The following is a 21,149-nucleotide window of genomic DNA, read 5'->3' on the forward strand; positions in this document are numbered from 1 at the left end:
AACACATCTGAAAGCGCAAAAGAGAATACACAGGAGAGAAGCCATTCCAATGCTCTCAGTGTGGAAAGCGTTTTACCTGGTTAGGGAACCTGAAAATGCATAAGGTGACACATAAAGGAGGGTAGCCGCACCTCCGAGTGTGAAAAGGGTTTTATTCAGTTAAGGGGCTTGAAAGAGCATGACCGAATACATACACAGGAGGAGAAGACATACCACTGCTCTCTTTGTGGAAATACATTTTCCCAGTCAGAGGACCTGAAATCACATGAGAGAATAGAGAGGCTGAGTTCTGACTTATGTTTTTGACTGAGAATTTGTGTTTTTGTCATGAAATGTAATTGTATATATTAAAACATACTCACAAATATGGCTACATTTGTTTTCCTGTTTTTCATCTTGAGGCATGGTCATCTCTAACATCAGAGGGTGTTGGGTGTTGGTGGAGCTGGGTGTTAAATGGTGTTGGTGGAGCTGGGTACTAAAGGGTGTTGGTGGAGCTGGGTGTTAAATGGTGTTGGTGGAGCTGGGTACTAAAGGGTGTTGGTGGAGCTGGGTGTTAAATGGTGTTGGTGGAGCTGGGTACTAAAGGGTGTTGGTGGAGCTGGGTGTTAAATGGTGTTGGTGGAGCTGGGTACTAAAGGGTGTTGATGGAGCTGGGTACTAAAGGGTGTTGGTGGAGCTGGGTGTTAAATGGTGTTGGTGGAGCTGGGTACTAAAGGGTGTTGGTGGAGCTGGGTATTAAAGGGTGTTGGTGGAGTTGGGTATTAAAGGGTGTTGGTGGAGCTGGGTATTAAAGGGTGTTGGTGGAGCTGGGTATTAAATGGTGTTGGTGGAGCTGGGTGTTAAATGGTGTTGGTGGAGCTGGGTTTTAAATGGTGTTGGTGAAGCTGGGTATTAAAGGGTGTTGGTGGAGCTGGGTATTAAAGGGTGTTGGTGGAGCTGGGTACTAAAGGGTGTTGGTGGAGCTGGGTGTTAAATGGTGATGGTGGAGCTGGGTACTAAGGGTGTTGGTGGAGCTGGGTGTTAAATGGTGTTGGTGGAGCTGGGTACTAAATGGTGTTGGTGGAGCTGGGTACTAAAGGGTGTTGGTGGAGCTGGGTGTTAAATGGTGTTGGTGGAGCTGGGTGTTATATGGTGTTGGTGGAGCTGGGTGTTAAATGGTGTTGGTGGAGCTGGGTGTTAAATGGTGTTGGTGGAGCTGGGTGTTAAAGGGTGTTGGTGGAGCTGGGTGATAAAGGGTGTTGGTGGAGCTGGGTGATAAAGGGTGTTGGTGGAGCTGGGTATTAAAGGGTGTTGGTGGAGCTGGGTATTAAAGGGTGTTGGTGGAGCTGGGTGATAAAGGGTGTTGGTGGAGCTGGGTGTTAAAGGGTGTTGGTGGAGCTGGGTGATAAAGGGTGTTGGTGGAGCTGGGTGATAAAGGGTGTTGGTGGAGCTGGGTGATAAAGGGTGTTGGTGGAGCTGGGTGATAAAGGGTGTTGGTGGAGCTGGGTGATAAAGGTGTTGGTGGAGCTGGGTGATAAAGGGTGTTGGTGGAGCTGGGTGATAAGGGTGTTGGTGGAGCTGGGTGATAAAGGTGTTGGTGGAGCTGGGTCCTAAAGGGTGTTGGTGGAGCTGGGTCCTAAAGGGTGTTGGTAGAGCTGGGTACTAAAGGGTGTTGGTGGAGCTGGGTCCTAAAGGGTGTTGGTAGAGCTGGGTACTAAAGGGTGTTGGTGGAGCTGGGTACTAAAGGGTGTTGGTGGAGCTGGGTACTAAAGGGTGTTGGTGGAGCTGGGTACTAAAGGGTGTTGGTGGAGCTGGGTACTAAAGGGTGTTGGTGGAGCTGGGTACCTACTGTAGTTGCTGAAGTGTCACAGGAGTCTCCATCACCCACTGTGTTTGCATTAGGCCTCATCCTCTCCAGAAGAGGCACTGCAGGCTGCTGAAATTCTGCATTCGCTTTCTGAAAGGGAGACAAAGGCGGAACACTGTCTCTCCATAACAGGACGGAACACTGTCTCTCCATAACAGGGCGCAGCCTATTGCAGAGGAACTGAAAAGTCTCTGCCGACATGCGCCAGTTATCAATCCATTGGGTGTCTGTAAATTGTGGAACACAGTGGTCCCACCACTCAGTTGACTGTCACCGGGTCCAGAGAGTGGGTGCTCGCCTGCGGCTCTGCAACATGTGCTAGATATGAAACACATATTGCAGATTGTTAGCATAGGTTCATGACATTGTAATATTCTTTAGGGAAATAGTCCTTTGTCTGCAGTTTCAACCTTGGCACCTACCCCCCACTCAGAGTTACTGGGAGAAATTACAGGACATCCTGAGAGCAATTACAATGACCATCCAGATGGTATTACACACCAGATCAGACCGTCTGGACCCAGGTGATCAATAGGATGGTGTTACACACCAGATCAGACCGTCTGGACCCAGGTGATCAATAGGATGTGAGCTGGCCACTCCAGATCAGACCGTCTGGACCCAGGTGATCAATAGGATGTGAGCTGGCCACTCCAGTAAATGGGAGACGCATCATATCACCAGAGACTGGGTAGAGAGACGCATCATATCACCAGAGACTGGGTAGAGAGACGCATCATATCACCAGAGACTGGGTAGAGATACGCATCATATCACCAGAGACTGGGTAGAGATACGCATCATATCACCAGAGACTGGGTAGAGATACGCATCATATCACCAGAGACTGGGTAGAGAGACGCATCATATCACCAGAGACTGGGTAGAGACGACGATGTGGTGGATTGGGTTTTATTGCTTATCGTCTGATCAAGTCAGGAAGTGTTTCTCATAAGAATGTTCAGCTAAATGACTCTTGCAGTATTGAATGAGGAAAGCTAAATGACTCTCGCAGTATTGAATGAGGACAACTAAATGACTCTTGCATTATTGAATGAGTACAGCTAAATGACTTTTTCAGTATTGAATGAGGACAGCTAAATGACTCTTGCAGTATTGAATGAGGACAGCTAAATGACTCTTGCATTATTGAATGAGTACAGCTAAATGACTTTTTCAGTATTGAATGAGGACAGCTAAATGACTCTTGCAGTATTGAATGAGGAAAGCTAAATGACTCTCGCAGTATTGAATGAAGAAAGCTAAATGACTCTTGTAGTATTGAATGAGGAAAGCTAAATGACTTGCAGTATTGAATGAGGAAAGCTAAATGACTCTCGTAGTATTGAATGAGGACAACTAAATGACTCTTGCAGTATTGAATGAGGACAGCTAAATGACTCTTGCAGTATTGAATGAGGACAACTAAATGACTCTTGCAGTATTGAATGAGGACAGCTAAATGACTCTTGCAGTATTGAATGAGGACAACTAAATGACTCTTGCAGTATTGAATGAGGACAGCTAAATGACTTTTTCAGTATTGAATGAGTACAGCTAAATGACTCTTGCAGTATTGAATGAGGACAGCTAAATGACTCTTGCAGTATTGAATGAGGAAAGATAAATGACTCTTGCAGTATTGAATGAGGACAGCTAAATGACTCTTGCAGTATTGAATGAGGACAGCTAAATTATAAATAATAACAAAAATAGTGAAACATTAAAAAAGTTATCATTTTTAGTTAAAACTACACTAAATATATATTCACGTCACCAAATACTTGATTAAAACACACTGTTTTGCATTGAAGGTCTACAGTAGCCTCAACAGCACTCTGTAGGGTAGCCCCATGGTGTAGCCGGAGGACAGCTAGTTTCCATCCTCCTCTGGGTACATTGACTTCAATACAAAACCTAGGAGGCTCGTGGTTCTCACCCCCTTCCATAAAATTACACAGTAATTATGACAACTTCCGGAGGTCGTTCTCAACCTATCAGAGCTCTTGCAGCATGAACTGACATGTTGTCGACCCAATCAAAGGATCAGAGAATGAATCTAGTACTGAAGGCATAAACTACATCTAGCTAGCACTGCAGTGCATAACATGTGGTGAGTAGTTGACTCAATGAGAGAGAAAGACAATAGTTTAGCAGTTTCGAACAAATACATTCAAAACTGAAGGAGAAGCGAGCGAGCGAGAGAGAGCGAGAGCGAGCTAGCTATATTTTGTTGTATTTTTTTTCACTTTCACTTAGCCTCCAAAACTACGCCCAAAAAATTTATACAAATTATACCACCACCCAAAAGGGCACTGTGAAGACTGGAAGGGCAAAGGGGGCATGTGATCTACACAGGTAGAGCCCCATCTGTCAGTGCTTCATGTGGCGGCTAAGTTAACTAGCCCATATGCCACTGGGTGAGAGACGTTTTCATTATTTTGGGGCAGAATTATGTGAGGTGTTATTATGTGTTGTTGGCGGTGTCTCTTGGTCAATTTAGCTCGAAAAATGCTGCCCTTCTCAATCTGTCGCCTAATGGGCAGGTCAGCCCTGGAGGAAAGTATTGGCTGTAAGAAGTAAGAGAACATAGCATCTGGTTGTTTTTAAATGACTTCTTATGACATTGTTTGACAGAATAAACAATGTGATGGATATTTTCACAATCTGCGTTAACCACTCCAGTCAACAGATGGCGATGTGAGTCTTTCAGACGATGCTTCTTGCGTGACGTTTTATCTAGTGGACGGGACTGGAAGCTTCTTCAACAGCAACTACAGGCTATTGATTCAACCATCTCGGTAGCTTGCTAGTGAACATATAAACCGAAACATTGAAGCTAATTAGACCAATAATATGTATATTAATCTCAATGTGTTGAACATAATTCTGTTTACGTATCGACCAGTCAATTTAAACGTAATTTGCTTGGTAAATTAAATTAGCACATTTGTTAAATTGATACCGCACAAGGCTAATGCTAACTAGCTAGCAAACATCCCCGACCATGAGCTCACTAAATTACTCCCTCCCTGCTACAGAAGAGAAGGTCTGCTGGACGGAGAAAGAAACTCTGGGGCTGAACATTGCCGTGAAAGAAGAAGAGGAGGATGTTACAGTAAAAGGAGAGGAAGAAGCTTTCAGAACGATAAAGGAGGAAGAGGAGGCTATTACACTGAAAGAAGAAGAGGATGTTACAGTGAAAGGAGAGGAAGAACCTTTCATAATGATAAAGGAGGAAGAGGAGGCTATTACATTGAAAGAAGAAGATCATTATTATATTGTGAAAGAGGAAGAGGACGCTATCTCAATAAAAGAGAAAGAGGACGTTTTCGGAGGGAAAAAGGAGGAGGAGGAAGGAATGGAGGAGCAGACAGAAGATCTGATTAACACCAGTGAGTGTTTGTCTTTTAAACAGGCGCACAAACTATGTAGTTGTTGAACTGGGCTAATGTTAGCTCCTGATAACTCTAGGCGGCATTCTGTCTTCTCCCCTACAGTTCTCAACAGTTCCCTTCGCCCACGACTGCGTCATGTCAACTACAATCCCGACGCTGTATTTTAACGTTAAGAAAGGTCAATGATCGCTTGCAAAAAGGCTTTCTAATCATATATATATCCCTTATCTTTCATCAGCGAGAAATAATCCTTCAAATAGAAAATATACACTTACTGTAGCAGTTACAGATCATTATAGTTATTTGTGCCTCGATCTTACGAAACTACACTTCAGCTACTCTTTCCGAGTTACGCTGATATATATATTTATGTATTAAACAACAGTAACATACAAAACACAGAACAGCCAGAGGGATTACATAAAGACGAAATTACAAAGAGGAAAAAAATAAAATAAACAAATCCACATTATATCAAATCAAACACAGACATGTAGCGAATACATTTGAGACAGTTTGTTTTGCGTACGTTTTAATGATTCTAAATAATTCAAATGTTGATTTGTGTATGAACATTTTTCGTAGTAAAATAAAGAGATTAATGACATACTGACGTTCAATTGTAGAATCAGTGTGGTAAAATATCAAACTTAGATATTTCAATGGTTGTATGCATTTTGTTGCCAAGATATATAGCTTCACATTAGTCCCTAACACCTCACTATGTAAACAATAACGTTTTCAATAGATTCAGCTTCTTAGTTCACAAAATCTGCATTTACTGGTAACATCAGTTATATATTTAGAAATCAAGCTATTACACAGATGGAATCTATGGATAATCTTAAAGGAGATCTCCTTTACTTTGTTGGTCACCATGAATTTGGAGAATCGTGTAGGAACGCGTCATAGCTACACTGAACAAAAATATTAATGCAACATGTACAGTGTTGGTCCCATGTTTCATGAGCTGAAATAAATGATCCCATACATTTTCCATACGCACAAAAAGTTTATTTATTTCCAATTTTGTAAACAAATTTGTTTACATCCCTGTTAGTTTGCATTTCTCCTTTTGTCAAGATAATACATCCACCTGATAGGTGTGGCATATCAAGAAGCTGATTAAACAGCATGATCATTACACAGGTGCACCTTGTGTTGGGGACAATAAAAGGCCACTCTTAAATGTGCAGTTTTGTCACACAACAAAATGCCACAGATGTCTCAAGTTTTGAGGGAGTGTGCAGTTGGCATGCTGACTGCAGGAATGTTCACTAGAGCTGTTGCCAGAGAACTGAATGTTCATTTCTCTACTATAAGCCGCTTCCAACGTCATTTTAGAGAATTTGGCAGTATGTCCAACCGGCCTCACAACCGCAGACCACGTGTAGTCAGTCCAGGACCTCCCCAGACCACGTGTAGTCAGTCCAGGACCTCCCCAGACCACGTGTAGTCAGTCCAGGACCTCCCCAGACCACGTGTAGTCAGTCCAGGACCTCCCCAGACCACGTGTAGTCAGTCCAGGACCTCCCCAGACCCGTGTAGTCAGTCCAGGACCTCCCCAGACCACGTGTAGTCAGTCCCAGGACCTCCCCAGACCACGTGTAGTCAGTCCAGGACCTCCCCAGACCACGTGTAGCCAGTCCAGGACCTCCCCAGACCACGTGTAGTCAGTCCAGGACCTCCCCAGACCACGTGTAGTCAGTCCAGGACCTCCCCAGACCACGTGTAGTCAGTCCAGGACCTCCCCAGACCACGTGTAGTCAGTCCAGGACCTCCACATCTGGCTTCTTCACCTGCGGAATGGTCTGAGACCAGCTACCTGGACAGCTGATGAAACTGTGGGTTTGCACAACCAAATAATGTCTGCATAATCTGTCAGAAACCGTCTTAAGGAAGCTCATCTGCGTGCTCGTCATCCTCACCAGGATCTTGATTTGACTGCAGTTCGGCATCGTAACCGACTTCAGTGAGCAAATGCTCACCTTCAATGGCCACTGGCACGCTGGAGAAGCGTGCTCTTCATGGGTCAATCCCGGTTTCAACTGAACCGGGCAGATGGTAGACAGTGTGTATGGCGTCGTGTGGGCGAGCAGTTTGCTGATGTCAATGTTGTGGACAGAGTGCCCCATGGTGGCGGTGGGGTTATGGTATGGGCAGGCATAAGCTACGGACAACGAACACAATTATTGTGCCATTCATCCGCCGCCATCACCTCATGTTTCAGCATGATAATACACGGCCCCATGTCGCAAGGATCTGGACACAATTCCTGGAAGCTGAAAATGTCCCAGTTCTTCCATGGCCTGCATACTCACCAGACATATCACCCAATGAGCATGTTTGGGATGCTCTGGATCGACGTGCACGACAGCGTGTTCTAGTTCCGGTCAATAACCATCAACTGCACACAGCCATTGAAGAGGAGTGCGAAAACATTCCACAGGCCACAATCAACAGCCTGATCAACTCTATGCGAAGGAGATGTGTAGCGCTGCATGAGGCAAATGGTCCCACCAGATACTGACTGGTTTTCTGATCCACGCTCCTACCTTTTTTTTCAAGGTGTCTGTGACCAACAGATGCATATCTGTATTCCCAGTCATGTGAAATCCATAAATTAGGGCCTAATTAATTTATTTCAATTGACTGATTTCCTTATATGAACTGTAACTCAGTGAAATCTTTGAAATTGTTGCGTTTTATATTTTTGTTCAGTGTATTTTAAAAGCATGTTTCAGATAAATCCAAAATGTTCTTATTGTTTCAGTATCCCTTGTACAAATAAATTCACACACAATGTCAAACTGATAAAGTCACCGTTGGACCTCTAACAGGGTTGACGATAACAGGGTTGACGATAACAGGGTTGAGGTTTTAGGAGAAGATCGGCCATTACTCCTCGTGGTGAAGAGCATGGGACCACATGGTGTTTACACATATGTTCCACACGCAATGAAAGTTGAATCACATGAATTGAGCAAACAGGGTTGACGTGTTGAGCTCGACCACCTCAGTCAAAGATGATAAAACAATTTATAAAAAAAGAGAGAGAAGACTTAAGCCTACTTCCTGTTCAGAAGACCCAAACGATGTCGCCTGCTGTAAATCATTTAACTTGGTGGAATGGTACATTTCTTTAACGAGGTCAACTGTTTGTATAACAGGGTTTACCTTAAAATGAGGGACAGATGTAAATGCATCACTAATCACATGACTATAAATAATACTTTTCCGAAATGATTTTGTCAAAGCAGCAAAATAACTAATGATGGTGAAACTTGGAGACCTTTTTGGATTCTTCCTAGAAGAGACACAGGGTTGACGGAGGGACTTTAGCAAGCTTTTATTCATATTACAAATCAGATTTATTGAAGTCTTCATGTGGTCTAGATTAGAGTGCACTTCATTTAATATAATAGGCATTTGCATCACAAACAATATTTTAGAAAATCATGATGAAAGTGGCCATTTTAGGCCCTTTCCAGACATATTCATGCCTCTTGTAAGACATGCTTACCTCTCACCCTTACCAATAACTGCGGAGTTTAACATGTCTTGGGGGTATGATCATTGACCCTCTAACTTTTTCACTCATAATTTATTCACGATTGATTCAGGATTATCCGTAATCATGGTAGCAGCCACATTAATGTAGAAGTCTTTAGAATCATGTTCTATTCTTATTTATAATAAAAGTAACTCCAAAATGACACAATATATCATTTACTATTCATTTCTATTGGACACAAAATAATCTGAAACACAACCAAAACAAACAGCAAATGCATCCAACAACTTTGAAGAGTCACAAGCTTGATGTAATCACTGCGTGCTAGGAACATGGGACCAAATACTAAATATTTTAACTACTTTATTTATATAATAATCTTTAGGGGTGTCAATAATTTTGAACCCTACCTTTTTGAGAGAAAAAACGTTTTACTTGTTAAACAAAATCTCTTTATCTGAGGAATTGTATCAGCATAAAATAATATAATTTCCCAATTTTTTAAACATAAAATATACTGTAGCTCAGTATTGAATTATTTAAACAGTCTTTATTGCTCATCTTTATCAAGGGTGTCAATAATTTCAGACCCCGCTGAATATGCCTCTTTTAAGACCAAATGATTGCAATAGGTCATAAGTTTACCATCTGTTTGATGTTCTCGTTCATACAGGAGGGAGACATGACTATCATGGATCCTCTGGAGAGCCTCAACAACATCCTGATGCTGACGAGGCAGAGAAGAGTCTCTCCAGATCAGAACACCAGATGGTACAGCTTGGTCTGGTCTAGCATACAGCTTGCTCTATCGGGGTCTGGGCTGGGTTTCTGTAAAGCACTTTATGACAACAGTGACATCAGCATCCATAATGATATGTGTCTGTGTCCCCTCTTTATGGTTACCAGGACAACGCTAGCCCTTCCTCCCTCCCAGAGTCCCCGTGTCGTACCTCTCCCAGTAGCACCTTACTGCTGGGTCTGAAGAGGTTGTCTGTGCGGCTGGTGGACTGCAGGAAAACAACGGGGCTGAGTGGAACTGTGAGAGGAGGAGAAGGAGAAGAGGATGGAGATTCAGATCCAATGTCATCAAGTAAGAACAATGGGTGGATTAGACTACAATCTGCTTCTGTTACAGTTCATTGATCGATCAATATTTATCCATTGACCCATATTTGCAAAACGTTTCTATTCAGTGTTGTATAGCAGTTCATCTGGCAGGGCTCTACAGTGCTACACAGGGGTCACGTGTGCTCCTAAATACTTTGCTGTGCGACCTGGAATTGTAATTTGGGAGCACTATAGCGCCTGGGGGGGAAATAACTCCCCCAGAAGACTTGGCTGCAGTGTAGCCTCTGAGTGCCGTAGAGAATACACTGAGCACACTGAACGCTTGCCCCATTACTACAGAGGAAACGGCTTCTTTCTAGCCCAATCCGTTCAGAAGTTATCGCCCAAACTGTCGGCTCAACTGTTTTTAAAAATATTTATTTATATCGCTAGTTCGCGCGTCCGCATTTTACATTCGTAAAACCAAGTCGCGGGCCGTTATAAAACTACTTGCGAGACGCTTTTTGTTAAAAGTAATTTCCGTAGAGTGGAGAACAAAGGAGAGGGAACCACGAAACTGGTCTGTAGATCTCTAGCACGTGGCTAGGAAGATATTAACAATTAGAATTACTACCAGAAATATTGATTTAAATGGGAATTCTAATGTGTGTTTCATGGGTTAGGGACATCAGCGCTCCAAGTGATTTTAGTTCTCTATGTCAGTGGTTCCCATCTCCTGTCCTCCAGTACCCCCCAACACCACACATTTGTATTGTAACCTGGACAAGCACACCTGATTCAACTGGTCAACTAATCATCAAGCCCTCAATGAGTTAAGTCAGGGGAGTTTGTTTGGGGCTACAACAAAAATGTGTACTGTTGGTGGACTGGAGTTGGGCTGTTGGTGGACTGGAGTTGGGCTGTTGGTGGACTGGAGTTGGGCTGTTGGGGGGACTGGGGACTGGAGTTGGGCTGTTGGGGGACTGGAGTTGGGCTGTTGGGGGACTGGAGTTGGGCTGTTGGGGGACTGGAGTTGGGCTGTTGGGGTGACTGGGGACTGGAGTTGGGCTGTTGGGGGACTGGAGTTGGGCTGTTGGGGGACTGGAGTTGGGCTGTTGGGGGACTGGAGTTGGGCTGTTGGGGGGACTGGAGTTGGGCTGTTGGGGGACTGGAGTTGGGCTGTTGGGGGGACTGGAGTTGGGCTGTTGGGGGACTGGAGTTGGGCTGTTGGGGTGACTGGGGACTGGAGTTGGGCTGTTGGGGGACTGGAGTTGGGCTGTTGGGGGACTGGAGTTGGGCTGTTGGGGGGGACTGGAGTTGGGCTGTTGGGGGGACTGGAGTTGGGCTGTTGGGGGACTGGAGTTGGGCTGTTGGGGGACTGGAGTTGGGCTGTTGGGGTGACTGGGGACTGGAGTTGGGCTGTTGGGGGACTGGAGTTGGGCTGTTGGGGGACTGGAGTTGGGCTGTTGGGGGGGACTGGGGACTGGAGTTGGGCTGTTGGGGGACTGGGGACTGGAGTTGGGCTGTTGGGGACTGGAGTTGGGCTGTTGGGGGGACTGGGGACTGGAGTTGGGCTGTTGGGGGACTGGAGTTGGGCTGTTGGGGGGACTGGAGTTGGGCTGTTGGGGGGACTGGAGTTGGGCTGTTGGGGGACTGGAGTTGGGCTGTTGGGGGACTGGAGTTGGGCTGTTGGGGGGACTGGAGTTGGGCTGTTGGGGGACTGGGGACTGGAGTTGGGCTGTTGGGGGACTGGAGTTGGGCTGTTGGGGGGACTGGAGTTGGGCTGTTGGGGGGACTGGGGACTGGAGTTGGGAAACACTGCTCTAGGTCATGCAAGGAGGCATAAGACTCCATAATGTTTCATCATTAGATGCTACAGTCCTCCTTTAAGACTCCATAATGTTTCATCATTAGATGCTACAGTCCTCCTTTAAGACTCCATAATGTTTCATCATTAGATGCTACAGTCCTCCTTTAAGACTCCATAATGTTTCATCATTAGATGCTACAGTCCTCCTTTAAGACTCCATAAAGTTTTATCATTAGATGCTACAGTCCTCCTTTAAGACTCCATAATGTTTCATCATTAGATGCTACAGTCCTCCTTTAAGACTCTATAATGTTACATCATTAGATGCTACAGTCCTCCTTTAAGACTCTATAATGTTACATCATTAGATGATACAGTCCTCCTTTAAGACTCTATAATGTTTCATCATTAGATGCTACAGTCCTCCTTTAAGACTCCATAATGTTTCATCATTAGATGCTACAGTCCTCTTTTAAGACTCTATAATGATTCATCATTAGATGCTACAGTCCTCCTTTAAGACTCCATAATGTTTCATCATTAGATGCTACAGTCCTCCTTTAAGACTCCATAATGTTTCATCATTATATGCTACAGTCCTCCTTTAAGACTCCATAATGTTTCATCATTAGATGCTACAGGCCTCCTTTAAGACTCCATAATGTTTCATCATTAGATGCTACAGTCCTCCTTTTAAGACTCCATAATGTTTCATCATTAGATGCTCCAGTCCTCCTTTAAGACTCCATAATGTTTCATCATTAGATGCTCCAGTCCTCCTTTAAGACTCCATAATGTTTCATCATTAGATGCTACAGTCCTCCTTTAAGACTCCATAATGTTTCATCATTATATGCTACAAAGCAACAATGGGTCATATGAATCTTTACCACTTGATCTGTATGAGCAGTATTTTAATTTCAATAGCAATTTTCTTACATGAACTTATGAATACAGAAAAATAGAAAAATAATATATAGATAATAATATTGGTTTGGCAAATGTTTCTATATATTGTTGAATATAATATACTCTACAGCAGAGGTCTCCAACAGGTCGATTGCAGGTACATCATTTTTCACGTTCACGTTTTCCCACCGCAAAACAAATCTCACAACAATCTGACACTGAAAGCTCCCGACTACCATCCAATCAGAGCATCCAATCAAAGCATCCAATCAGAGCATCCAATCAACGCATCCAATCAAAGCATCCAATCAAACCATCCAATCAAAGCATCAAGCAATTGTGTGTGCTTGATATGCGGTTCACCACAATACACAAGCGCAAATTCAAACGTGATTGTCCCTCTTGGTAGCAGTGTGTGTGGTCTGGGAAGATGAGAGGGCTCAAGACTAGATTGCAAAAGCAGCAGTCATTATTCACTAAACCAGTGGATAAATCAACAGCAGCAGTCATTATTCACCAAACCAGTGGACAAAAATAATGTATCAAATGCAGCCAATGGCATTGATTGAAATACTGAAAGACCAAACCACATAGAACTTCAAACTGTTTCTGGAATCTTGCAGTATCCCTTTAAAGCCACAATGTGGTAAGATGTGTTTACCATCAAAGAGTGGGTCACCAACAAAACATAATTAACAATGGATCAAATGCAGCCAATGGCATTGATTGAAATACTAGTCTTCAATATACACTACATGGCCAAAAGTATGTGGACACCTCGTCAAATTAGAACATTTGGCTATTTCAGCCACACCTGTTGCTGACAGGTGTATAAAATTGAGCACACAGCCATGCACTCTCCATAGACAAACATTGGCAGTAGAATGGCCCGTACTGAAGAGCTCAGTGACTTTCAACGTGGTATCGTCATAGGATGCCACCTTTCCAACAAGTCAGTTTGTCAAATTTCTGTCATGCTAGAGCTGCCCAGGTCAACTGTAAGTGCTGTTATTGTGAAATGGAAATGTCTAGGAGCAACAACGGCTCAGCCGTGAAGTGGTAGGCCACACAAGCTCACAGAACGGGACCGCCGAGTGCTGAAACATGTGGCATGTACAAATCGTCAGTCTTCGGTTGCAACACTCACTACCGAGTTCCAAACTGCCTCTGGAAGCAACGTCGGCACGGAGAACCGTTTGTTGGGAGCTTCATGAAATGGGTTTCCATGGTTGAGCAGCCGCACGTAAACCTAATATCACCATGAGCAATGCCAAGCGTCAGCTGGAGTGGTGTAAAGCTCGCCGCCATTGGACTCTGGAGCAGTGGAAACGCATTTTCTGGAGTGATGAATCATGCTTCACCATCTGGCAGTCCTACGGACTAATCTGGGTTCGGCAGATGCCAGGAGAATTCTACCTGCCCCCAATGCATAGTGTCAACTGTAAAGTTTGGTAGAGGAGGAATAATGGTCTGGGGCTGTGTTTCATGGTTCGGGCTAGGCCCTTAGTTCCAGTGAAGGGAAATCTTTAACGCTCCAGCATACAATGACATTCTAGACGATTCTGTGCTTCCAACTTTGTGGCAACAGTTTGGGGAAGGCTCTTCTCCTGTTTCAGCATGGCAGTGCCCCCGTGCACAAAGCAAGGTCCATACAGAAATGGTTTGTCAAGACTGGTGTGGAAGAACTTGACTGGCCTGCACAGAGCCCTGACCTCAACCCCATCGAACACCTCTGGGATGAATTAGAACGCTGACTGCAAGTCAGGCCTAATCGCCCAACATCAGTGCCTGACCTCACTAATGCTCTTGTGGCTGACTGGAAGCAAGTCCCCACAGCAATGTTCCAACATCTAGTGGAAAGCCTTCCCAGAAGAGTGGAGGCTGTTATAGCAGCAAAGGGGGGACCAACTCCATATTAACGCTCATGATTTTAGAATGAGATGTTGGATGAGCAGGTGTCCACATACTATTATTATAGTGCTCTGCTCAAAACATAACATTCCATGAGAACAATATTGTTGAAGCTCTTTTATCACACAAAGATTGTTTAAATGATGAAAAAAAAATGGCCTCAGGTTATTGAGGGATCTGATTTGGATTAAACCTCATAGCAAGACAGTTGTATCAAGTGGCAGTTTCAATCAGGTCTCTCTTTAAATAAACACTGTCTTTGGCAGGAGAAAGACCAGACTCGGAGGGACCAGAGCCAGATACGTCCAAACCAGCAACACGACACCACTGCTCCCAGTGTGGAAAGAGATTTTTCTGGTTAGGGTCCCTGAAAAGGCATGAAGGAATACACGCAGGAGAGGAGACTTGCCACTGCTCCCAGTGTGGAAAGAGTTTTACCCGTTTATGTAGCCTGAAAAGACATGAGAGGACACACACAGGAGAAAAGCCTTTCCACTGTGCCCAGTGTGGAAAGAGTTTTACCCGGTTATGGCACCTGAAAACACATGAGAGAAGGCACACAGGAGAGAAGCCTCACCTCTGCTATGATTGTGGAAAGGGTTTTACCCAGTTAGGGAGCCTGAAAGAACATGAGAGAAGACACACAGGAGAAAAGCCCTTCCACTGCTCCCATTGTGGAAAGAGTTTTACCCGTTTAGGGAACCTGGAAAGACACGAGAGAACACACACAGGAGAGAAGCCTTTCCACTGCTCCCAGTGTGGAAAGAGTTTTACTGAGTTAGGGAACCTGAAAAAACATAAGAGAATACACAAAGGAGAGAAGCCTTTCCACTGCTCCCTGTGTGGAAAGAGTTTTACCTACTTATGTAACCTCAAAACACATGAGTGGACACACACAGAAGAGATGCCTCACCTCTGCTCCTAGTGTGGAAAGGGTTTTGTTACGTTAAAGTGCCTGAAAGAGCATGAGAGAATACATGCAGGGAAGGAGAAGCCTTATCAATGCTCCCAGTGTGAAAATACTTTCTTACCCCCGCTGCTGTCCCTATGGACAATTATTTTCTCCCCCCCCCCACCTCAACTGACATTTTACCCCCAATGGACATTTATCATGCTGAATAGTCACCACTAGTCTGCTACCTGAGAGGTTAGCATGTCTTGGGGGTGTGATATAAAATGCAAACATCCCCTGTTATTGTAATGGTGAGAGGTTAGCATGCCTTGGGGGTGTGATATTTGTGCGTCTAACTTTCTCACTAATCATTAATCACGATTCATTCAGGACTATCCGTAATCATTAATGTAGAAGTGTTTACAAACATATTCTATTCTTTATTTACAATAAAAGGGACTCAAAAATAACACAATACATTGTTTACCATTAATTTCTATTGCGCACAATATAATCTGAAATACAACCAAAACAAACAGCAAATGCATCCAACAAGTTTGGAGAGTCACAGGTTTGATGTAGTCATTGTGTTTATGAATTGGGGAATAAATACTTATCTTTTGACTACTTTAATACATAAATAAGTGAATTTGTCTCAATACTTCTGGTCTCCTAAAGTGGGGAGACTATGTACAAAAAGTGCTGTAATTTCATATCGGTTCACCCGATATGGATGAAAATACCCTCAAATTAAAGCTGACAGTCTACACTTTAACCTGATAGTCGTTGTATAATTTCAAATCCAAAAGTGCTGGAGTACAGAAGCCAAAACACACAAACACTGGGATAACACTGGTCACTATCCCAATTCCTTTGGAACCCACTCTATATCTTTGGACAATCAAGTGTGGACTTGCACAATGGTGTTATTACAGTAGGTCCTTAGGGATACAACAGGGATACAACAGGGATACAACAGGGATACAACAGGGCTACAACAGTACAGTGAAATTCTTACCTTGAGAGCTCTTTCCCATCAATGATAATGATATAGTTATATTTTTCTATCTCAGGGTTTTCAGAAGACTGAGGCGGATTTTCTTCTAACTTTTTATCTGGGCTTTACTCCTTTCATATTTATTTTGATCCTGACAAACTCCCCAGTCCCTGCCGGTGACAAGCATACCCATAACATGATGCTGCCACCACAATACTTGAAAATACAGATCCATTTTTGTGATTCATTAAAATAGAGATTTTAAGGAAAATATGTTAATCATTATTTGAATATGTTGGTAACCTGTTGTATAAAAGTGATAATGCCCTCGAAGCCGGTGTTTGGAGGATATATTGGCACGGTTTGCCGGGCCGAGACAGAACACCTGTACCAATATATAACCTTCTAACACTGGCTTCTCTGGCATTATCACTTAAACACTACAGCCACACTGATGACGCACTCTGTGAGCAGATGCTCTAATCCAGAGTGATTTACATTAGTGCGTTCACAGTCAGATAGCTGGGTGAGACAACAACATATCACAATTGTAGCAAAAGTACATTTTCCCTCAACAAAGTTGTTATCAACAAAGTCGGTGTAAGTAGGGGAGAGGGCAACATGGGATTTATTTAAGATACTCTTTAAAGAGGTAGGGTTTCAGATGTTTTCAGAAGATGGGTAGGGACTCCGCTGTTCTGACATTAGGGTGCCAGGACAGAGAAGAGCTTTGACTGGGCTGAGCGGGAGCTGCCCTCCTGTAGGGATGGGAGGGCCAAGAGACCAGACGTAGCAGAACGGAGTGCTTGGGTTGGGTTGTTAAGAACGCTATTCTGATGATAATCCCCTATTGGAATTTGGCCCCAGGTACCCTCTCTAAGGACAGAGGTCACCATAAAGCAGGTCTTAGTGATTGGTCAATCGGCCATGGGTGTCCAGAAGTGATTCAAATGTATAGTCTATTCAACCCCCAAGGCAGCCTTGATTTAATGTTTTGACCCAGGGCAGGGAAGGATGAAACAACGAACAGTGAAGGCCAGAGTATTTAGGTCTGCCCTCCCCTCAGGAGGGTGGCACATTGTTACAAACCTTGCAGAAGAGTCATTTCAGTCTCTCTGCAGTCTCCTTGTGCACATCTTGGTTTAATAAAACTCTTAAATATAGAAGTTGTTCAGCTGATCTCTTGCATCCAGCATAGCCTGAAGGAAGGGAGGAGAAGTTCCCCTTGCTGCTCCAGAACCAAGCACCAGGGTCTTGAAGATGATGCATTTTATTGAGGGATCTAGTCTAGATTAAACCTTGTAGGTTTCATTCAGGTCTCTCTGTTTAACCAAATACTCTGTTTGTCTTTAGCAGGAGAGAGACCAGACTCTCACTCTGACAGCGGGAAGAGTCCTTCAGGGGAACCAGATCCAGAGACGATCAAACCAGCAAGACCACACAGCTGCTCCCAGTGTGGAAAGAGATTTATCCGGTTAGGGCACTTGAAAGAACATAAGAGAACGCACACAGGGGAGAAGCCTCATCATTGCTCCCTATGTGTAAAGAGTTTTACCTATTTAGGGAACCTGAAAATTCATGAGGTGACACACACAGGAGAGAAGCCTTTCCACTGCTCCCAGTGTGGAAAATGTTTTACCCAGTTAGGGAACTTGAAAACGCATAAGATGACACACACAGGGGAGAAGCCTCATCACTGCTCCCAGTGTGGAAAGAATTTTACACACTCAGGAAACCTGAAAATGCATGAGAGGACACATACAGGAGAGAAGCCTCATCACTGCTCCCAGTGTGGAAAAGGTTTTAGGCACTCAGGGCATCTAAAAGTGCATGAGATGACACACACTGGAGAGAAGCCATATCAATGTTCCCAGTGTGGAAAAGATTTCAGATACTCAGGGCATCTAAAAGCGCATGAAAGAACACACACTGGAGAGAAGCCATATCAATGTTCCCAGTGTGAAAATGAATTTTTCTCATCAGGGGACCTGAAATCACATGAGCGAACACACTTAGTAGAGAGGCCTTTCCAATTCTCTCAGTGTGGAAAATGATTTATTCAGTCATCACATCTGAAAGATCATGAGAGAATACACACAGGAGAACAACCATTCCAATGCTCGCTGTGTGGAAAGCGTTTTCCCTATTTAGGGAACCTAATAATGCATGAGATGACACACACAGGAGAGAAGCCATAATCAATGCTCCCAGTGTGGAAAGCGTTTTACCAGTTTAGCGAATCTGAAAACGCATGAGAGAACACACACAGGCACTGCTCCGACTGTGGAAAGAGATTTACCCAGCTATGTTTATTATATGATTTGGATATTGGTATTTCAAAATGTAAATTATTTTTAGATAAATAGAATGCGCATTTCATGATTCTAACCTTGAAACTTCTTGAATTTAGTCACTGTTTCGTTGAGTTAAGTCGTGTAGTAATCATTGAGCTAAACGTGTTTGAAAATGTGATGACGTTGTTCTGATACCAAAATTGTTGTTAAAAAAGTTGACATGAAAAACATTCACTACCTCATGAATGTTCCTATCAGTATTATTCTGTCAGAGAAAACACAGGTGCAGATTGTAAAAAGGATTTGATTAATGCAACATATTTTTACTGTATTACTCTATAGTGGACGTTCACTTTATACTAGTCTGTTCATTATATACATCTACATGATGTATTTTTACACCATGTAGGAGCAGTATAGACTGCTTGTTTTTGCACGGATTCCGCGACACGTTTAGCTTTTACATATACATTTATGTCATTTAGCAGACGCTCTTATCCAGAGCGACTTACAGTTAGTGAGTGCATACATTATTATTTTAATTTTTTAGTGGGAATCGAACCCACAACCCTGGCGTTGCAAACATCATGCTCTACCAACCATCCCTGCCGGGCAGTATGAAAAAATGAATGCACTCACTAACTGTAATTCGCTCTGGATAAGAGCGTCTGCTAAATGACTAAAATGTAAAATGTAAAATCTCAGCGTTGCACAATTTGCTGGAGAAACTACGGCTGCCTATCTTCTCTAGAACTCAGGCTGGACATGGTTCCGCTACGGTGAGAGGGAGAAACTACGGCTGCCTATCTTCTCTAGAACTCAGGCTGGACATGGTTCCGCTACGGTGAGAGGGAGAAACTACGGCTGCCTATCTTCTCTAGAACTCAGGCTGGACATGGTTCCGCTACGGTGAGAGGGAGAAACTACGGCTGCCTATCTTCTCTAGAACTCAGGCTGGACATGGTTCCGCTACGGTGAGAGGGAGAAACTACGGCTGCCTATCTTCTCTAGAACTCAGGCTGGACATGGTTCCGCTACGGTGAGCTGTCTATCTTCTCTAGAACTCAGGCTGGACATGGTTCCGCTACGGTGAGAGAATCACCGCCCTGTCACCACTGACTAACTGGCTTCACAGGGACATCTCCCCGGGGAAGTCTCCCCCGCCTGTAGAAAATGGAACATCTCCCCGGGGAAGTCTCCCCCCGCCTGTAGAAAATGGAACATCTCCCCGGGGAAGTCTCCCCCCCCGCCTGTAGAAAATGGAACAGGACCGATGCTTCTAGAGGACCTAGCGGATGCCACAGGCTCCAATCCCGCTATCCAGCAATGGAAACACGTCACCCGCCGTAAGCCTAATGGAAGGCAGTGGTGAATAGGGCTTCTTTAGCTTTGGGAAGCCCAATCCAGACATCAAACTGCTTCGCCCCCCCCCTGGCCTCGGAGGTTGCTGCACCATCGCCCTCTACCCTGTTTCCCACCCAGGGGGATCCTACCTCGGGTTCAGATCTTCCAAGCTCCCCCCCCCCCCTCATCGGCCATGATGGTGTCTGTGAGACTCCGGCACCCTCGAGGCGAAGAGATGTTCCGGACTTCCCAGGCCTTTTCACCAGCTGACATCATCAGCTGCTCTATGGTGAGAAACATCTCAGTTCCCAAAAGGCAGAAACCAAAATGGAATCACGGAGCACGAGGCTGCTTCCTTCCTACCGTCCATGTGGGGGCAAACAACATTAGGGGGGGGGGGGCTTAGCTCGGAACTGCTGAACAAAAAAGCAGCCGATTATTTCAGGTCCTGTACCATCGTTAAAAAACAATCAAGAATCCCAGAAAAGTGCTAAAATAGCCCACAATAACGTATATAGCCTAAAGAAACAAGGTTAATGAAATTGATAACTTGCCGACAACATTCATGTACTGACTATCTCTGAAACTCACTTCGATAATACCTTTTTATGATACAGTGGTAGTAATACATGGTTACAATATCTTCAGAAGAGACCGGAATGCCAATGGGAGGGGGGGTTGTTGCCGTTTTATATTCAGAACCACATTCCTGTAAAGATTAGAGAGGATCTCATGTTAAATACTGTTGAAGTAATATGGCTACAGGTTCATCTGCCTCACCTGAAGCCCATTCTGGTGGGAAGCTGCTATAAACCACCAAGTGCTAACAGTCAGTAATCTGGATAACGTGTGAAATGCTTGATAATGTATGTGATATCAACAGAGAGGTATATTTTCAGGGTGATTTAAATATTGGCTGGCTTTCATCAAGCTGCCCATTCAAGAAAAAAGCTTCAAACTGTAACTAGTGCCTACAACCTGGTTCAGATTATCAGTCAACCTACCAGGGTAGTTAAAAACAGCACAGGAATGAAATCATCAACATGTATTGATCACACCCTTACTAATGCTGCAGAAATTTGCTTTTAAACAGTATCCAAATCCATTTGATGTAGTGATCACAATATAAACTCAGCAAAAAAAGAAATGTCCTCTCACTGTCAACTGCGTTTATTTTCAGCAAT

The 21,149-nt window shown here is 44.0% G+C and overlaps 1 protein-coding gene across 1 annotated transcript; it reads left to right on the forward strand.

Moving 5' to 3' along the window:
- Positions 1–5,032: 5,032 nt before the first annotated feature.
- LOC123489772 (zinc finger protein 251-like) lies at positions 5,033–19,993 on the forward strand. Its single transcript, XM_045220171.1, has 5 exons — positions 5,033–5,244; positions 9,435–9,532; positions 9,668–9,851; positions 14,705–15,215; positions 19,792–19,993. Exons 1-5 carry the CDS (start codon positions 5,076–5,078, stop codon positions 19,991–19,993), a joined length of 1,164 nt encoding a protein of 387 aa, XP_045076106.1. The 5' UTR covers positions 5,033–5,075.
- Positions 19,994–21,149: the final 1,156 nt, after the last annotated feature.

Source organism: Coregonus clupeaformis, unplaced genomic scaffold, assembly GCF_020615455.1.
Source record: "Coregonus clupeaformis isolate EN_2021a unplaced genomic scaffold, ASM2061545v1 scaf3279, whole genome shotgun sequence".
Taxonomy (NCBI): domain Eukaryota; kingdom Metazoa; phylum Chordata; class Actinopteri; order Salmoniformes; family Salmonidae; genus Coregonus; species Coregonus clupeaformis.

What these genes read in the sequence shown, in the direction of transcription:
- LOC123489772 (XM_045220171.1), top strand. Translation starts at nt 5,076, where the DNA reads ATGATAAAGGAGGAAGAGGAGGCTATTACATTGAAAGAAGAAGATCAT. An exon ending in AGAAGATCTGATTAACACCA is followed by an intron (nt 5,245 to 9,434) that starts GTGAGTGTTTGT and finishes TCGTTCATACAG; the next exon opens with GAGGGAGACATGACTATCAT. An exon ending in TGTGGAAAGAGTTTTACTGA is followed by an intron (nt 15,216 to 19,791) that starts GTTAGGGAACCT and finishes CCCCGCCTGTAG; the next exon opens with AAAATGGAACATCTCCCCGG.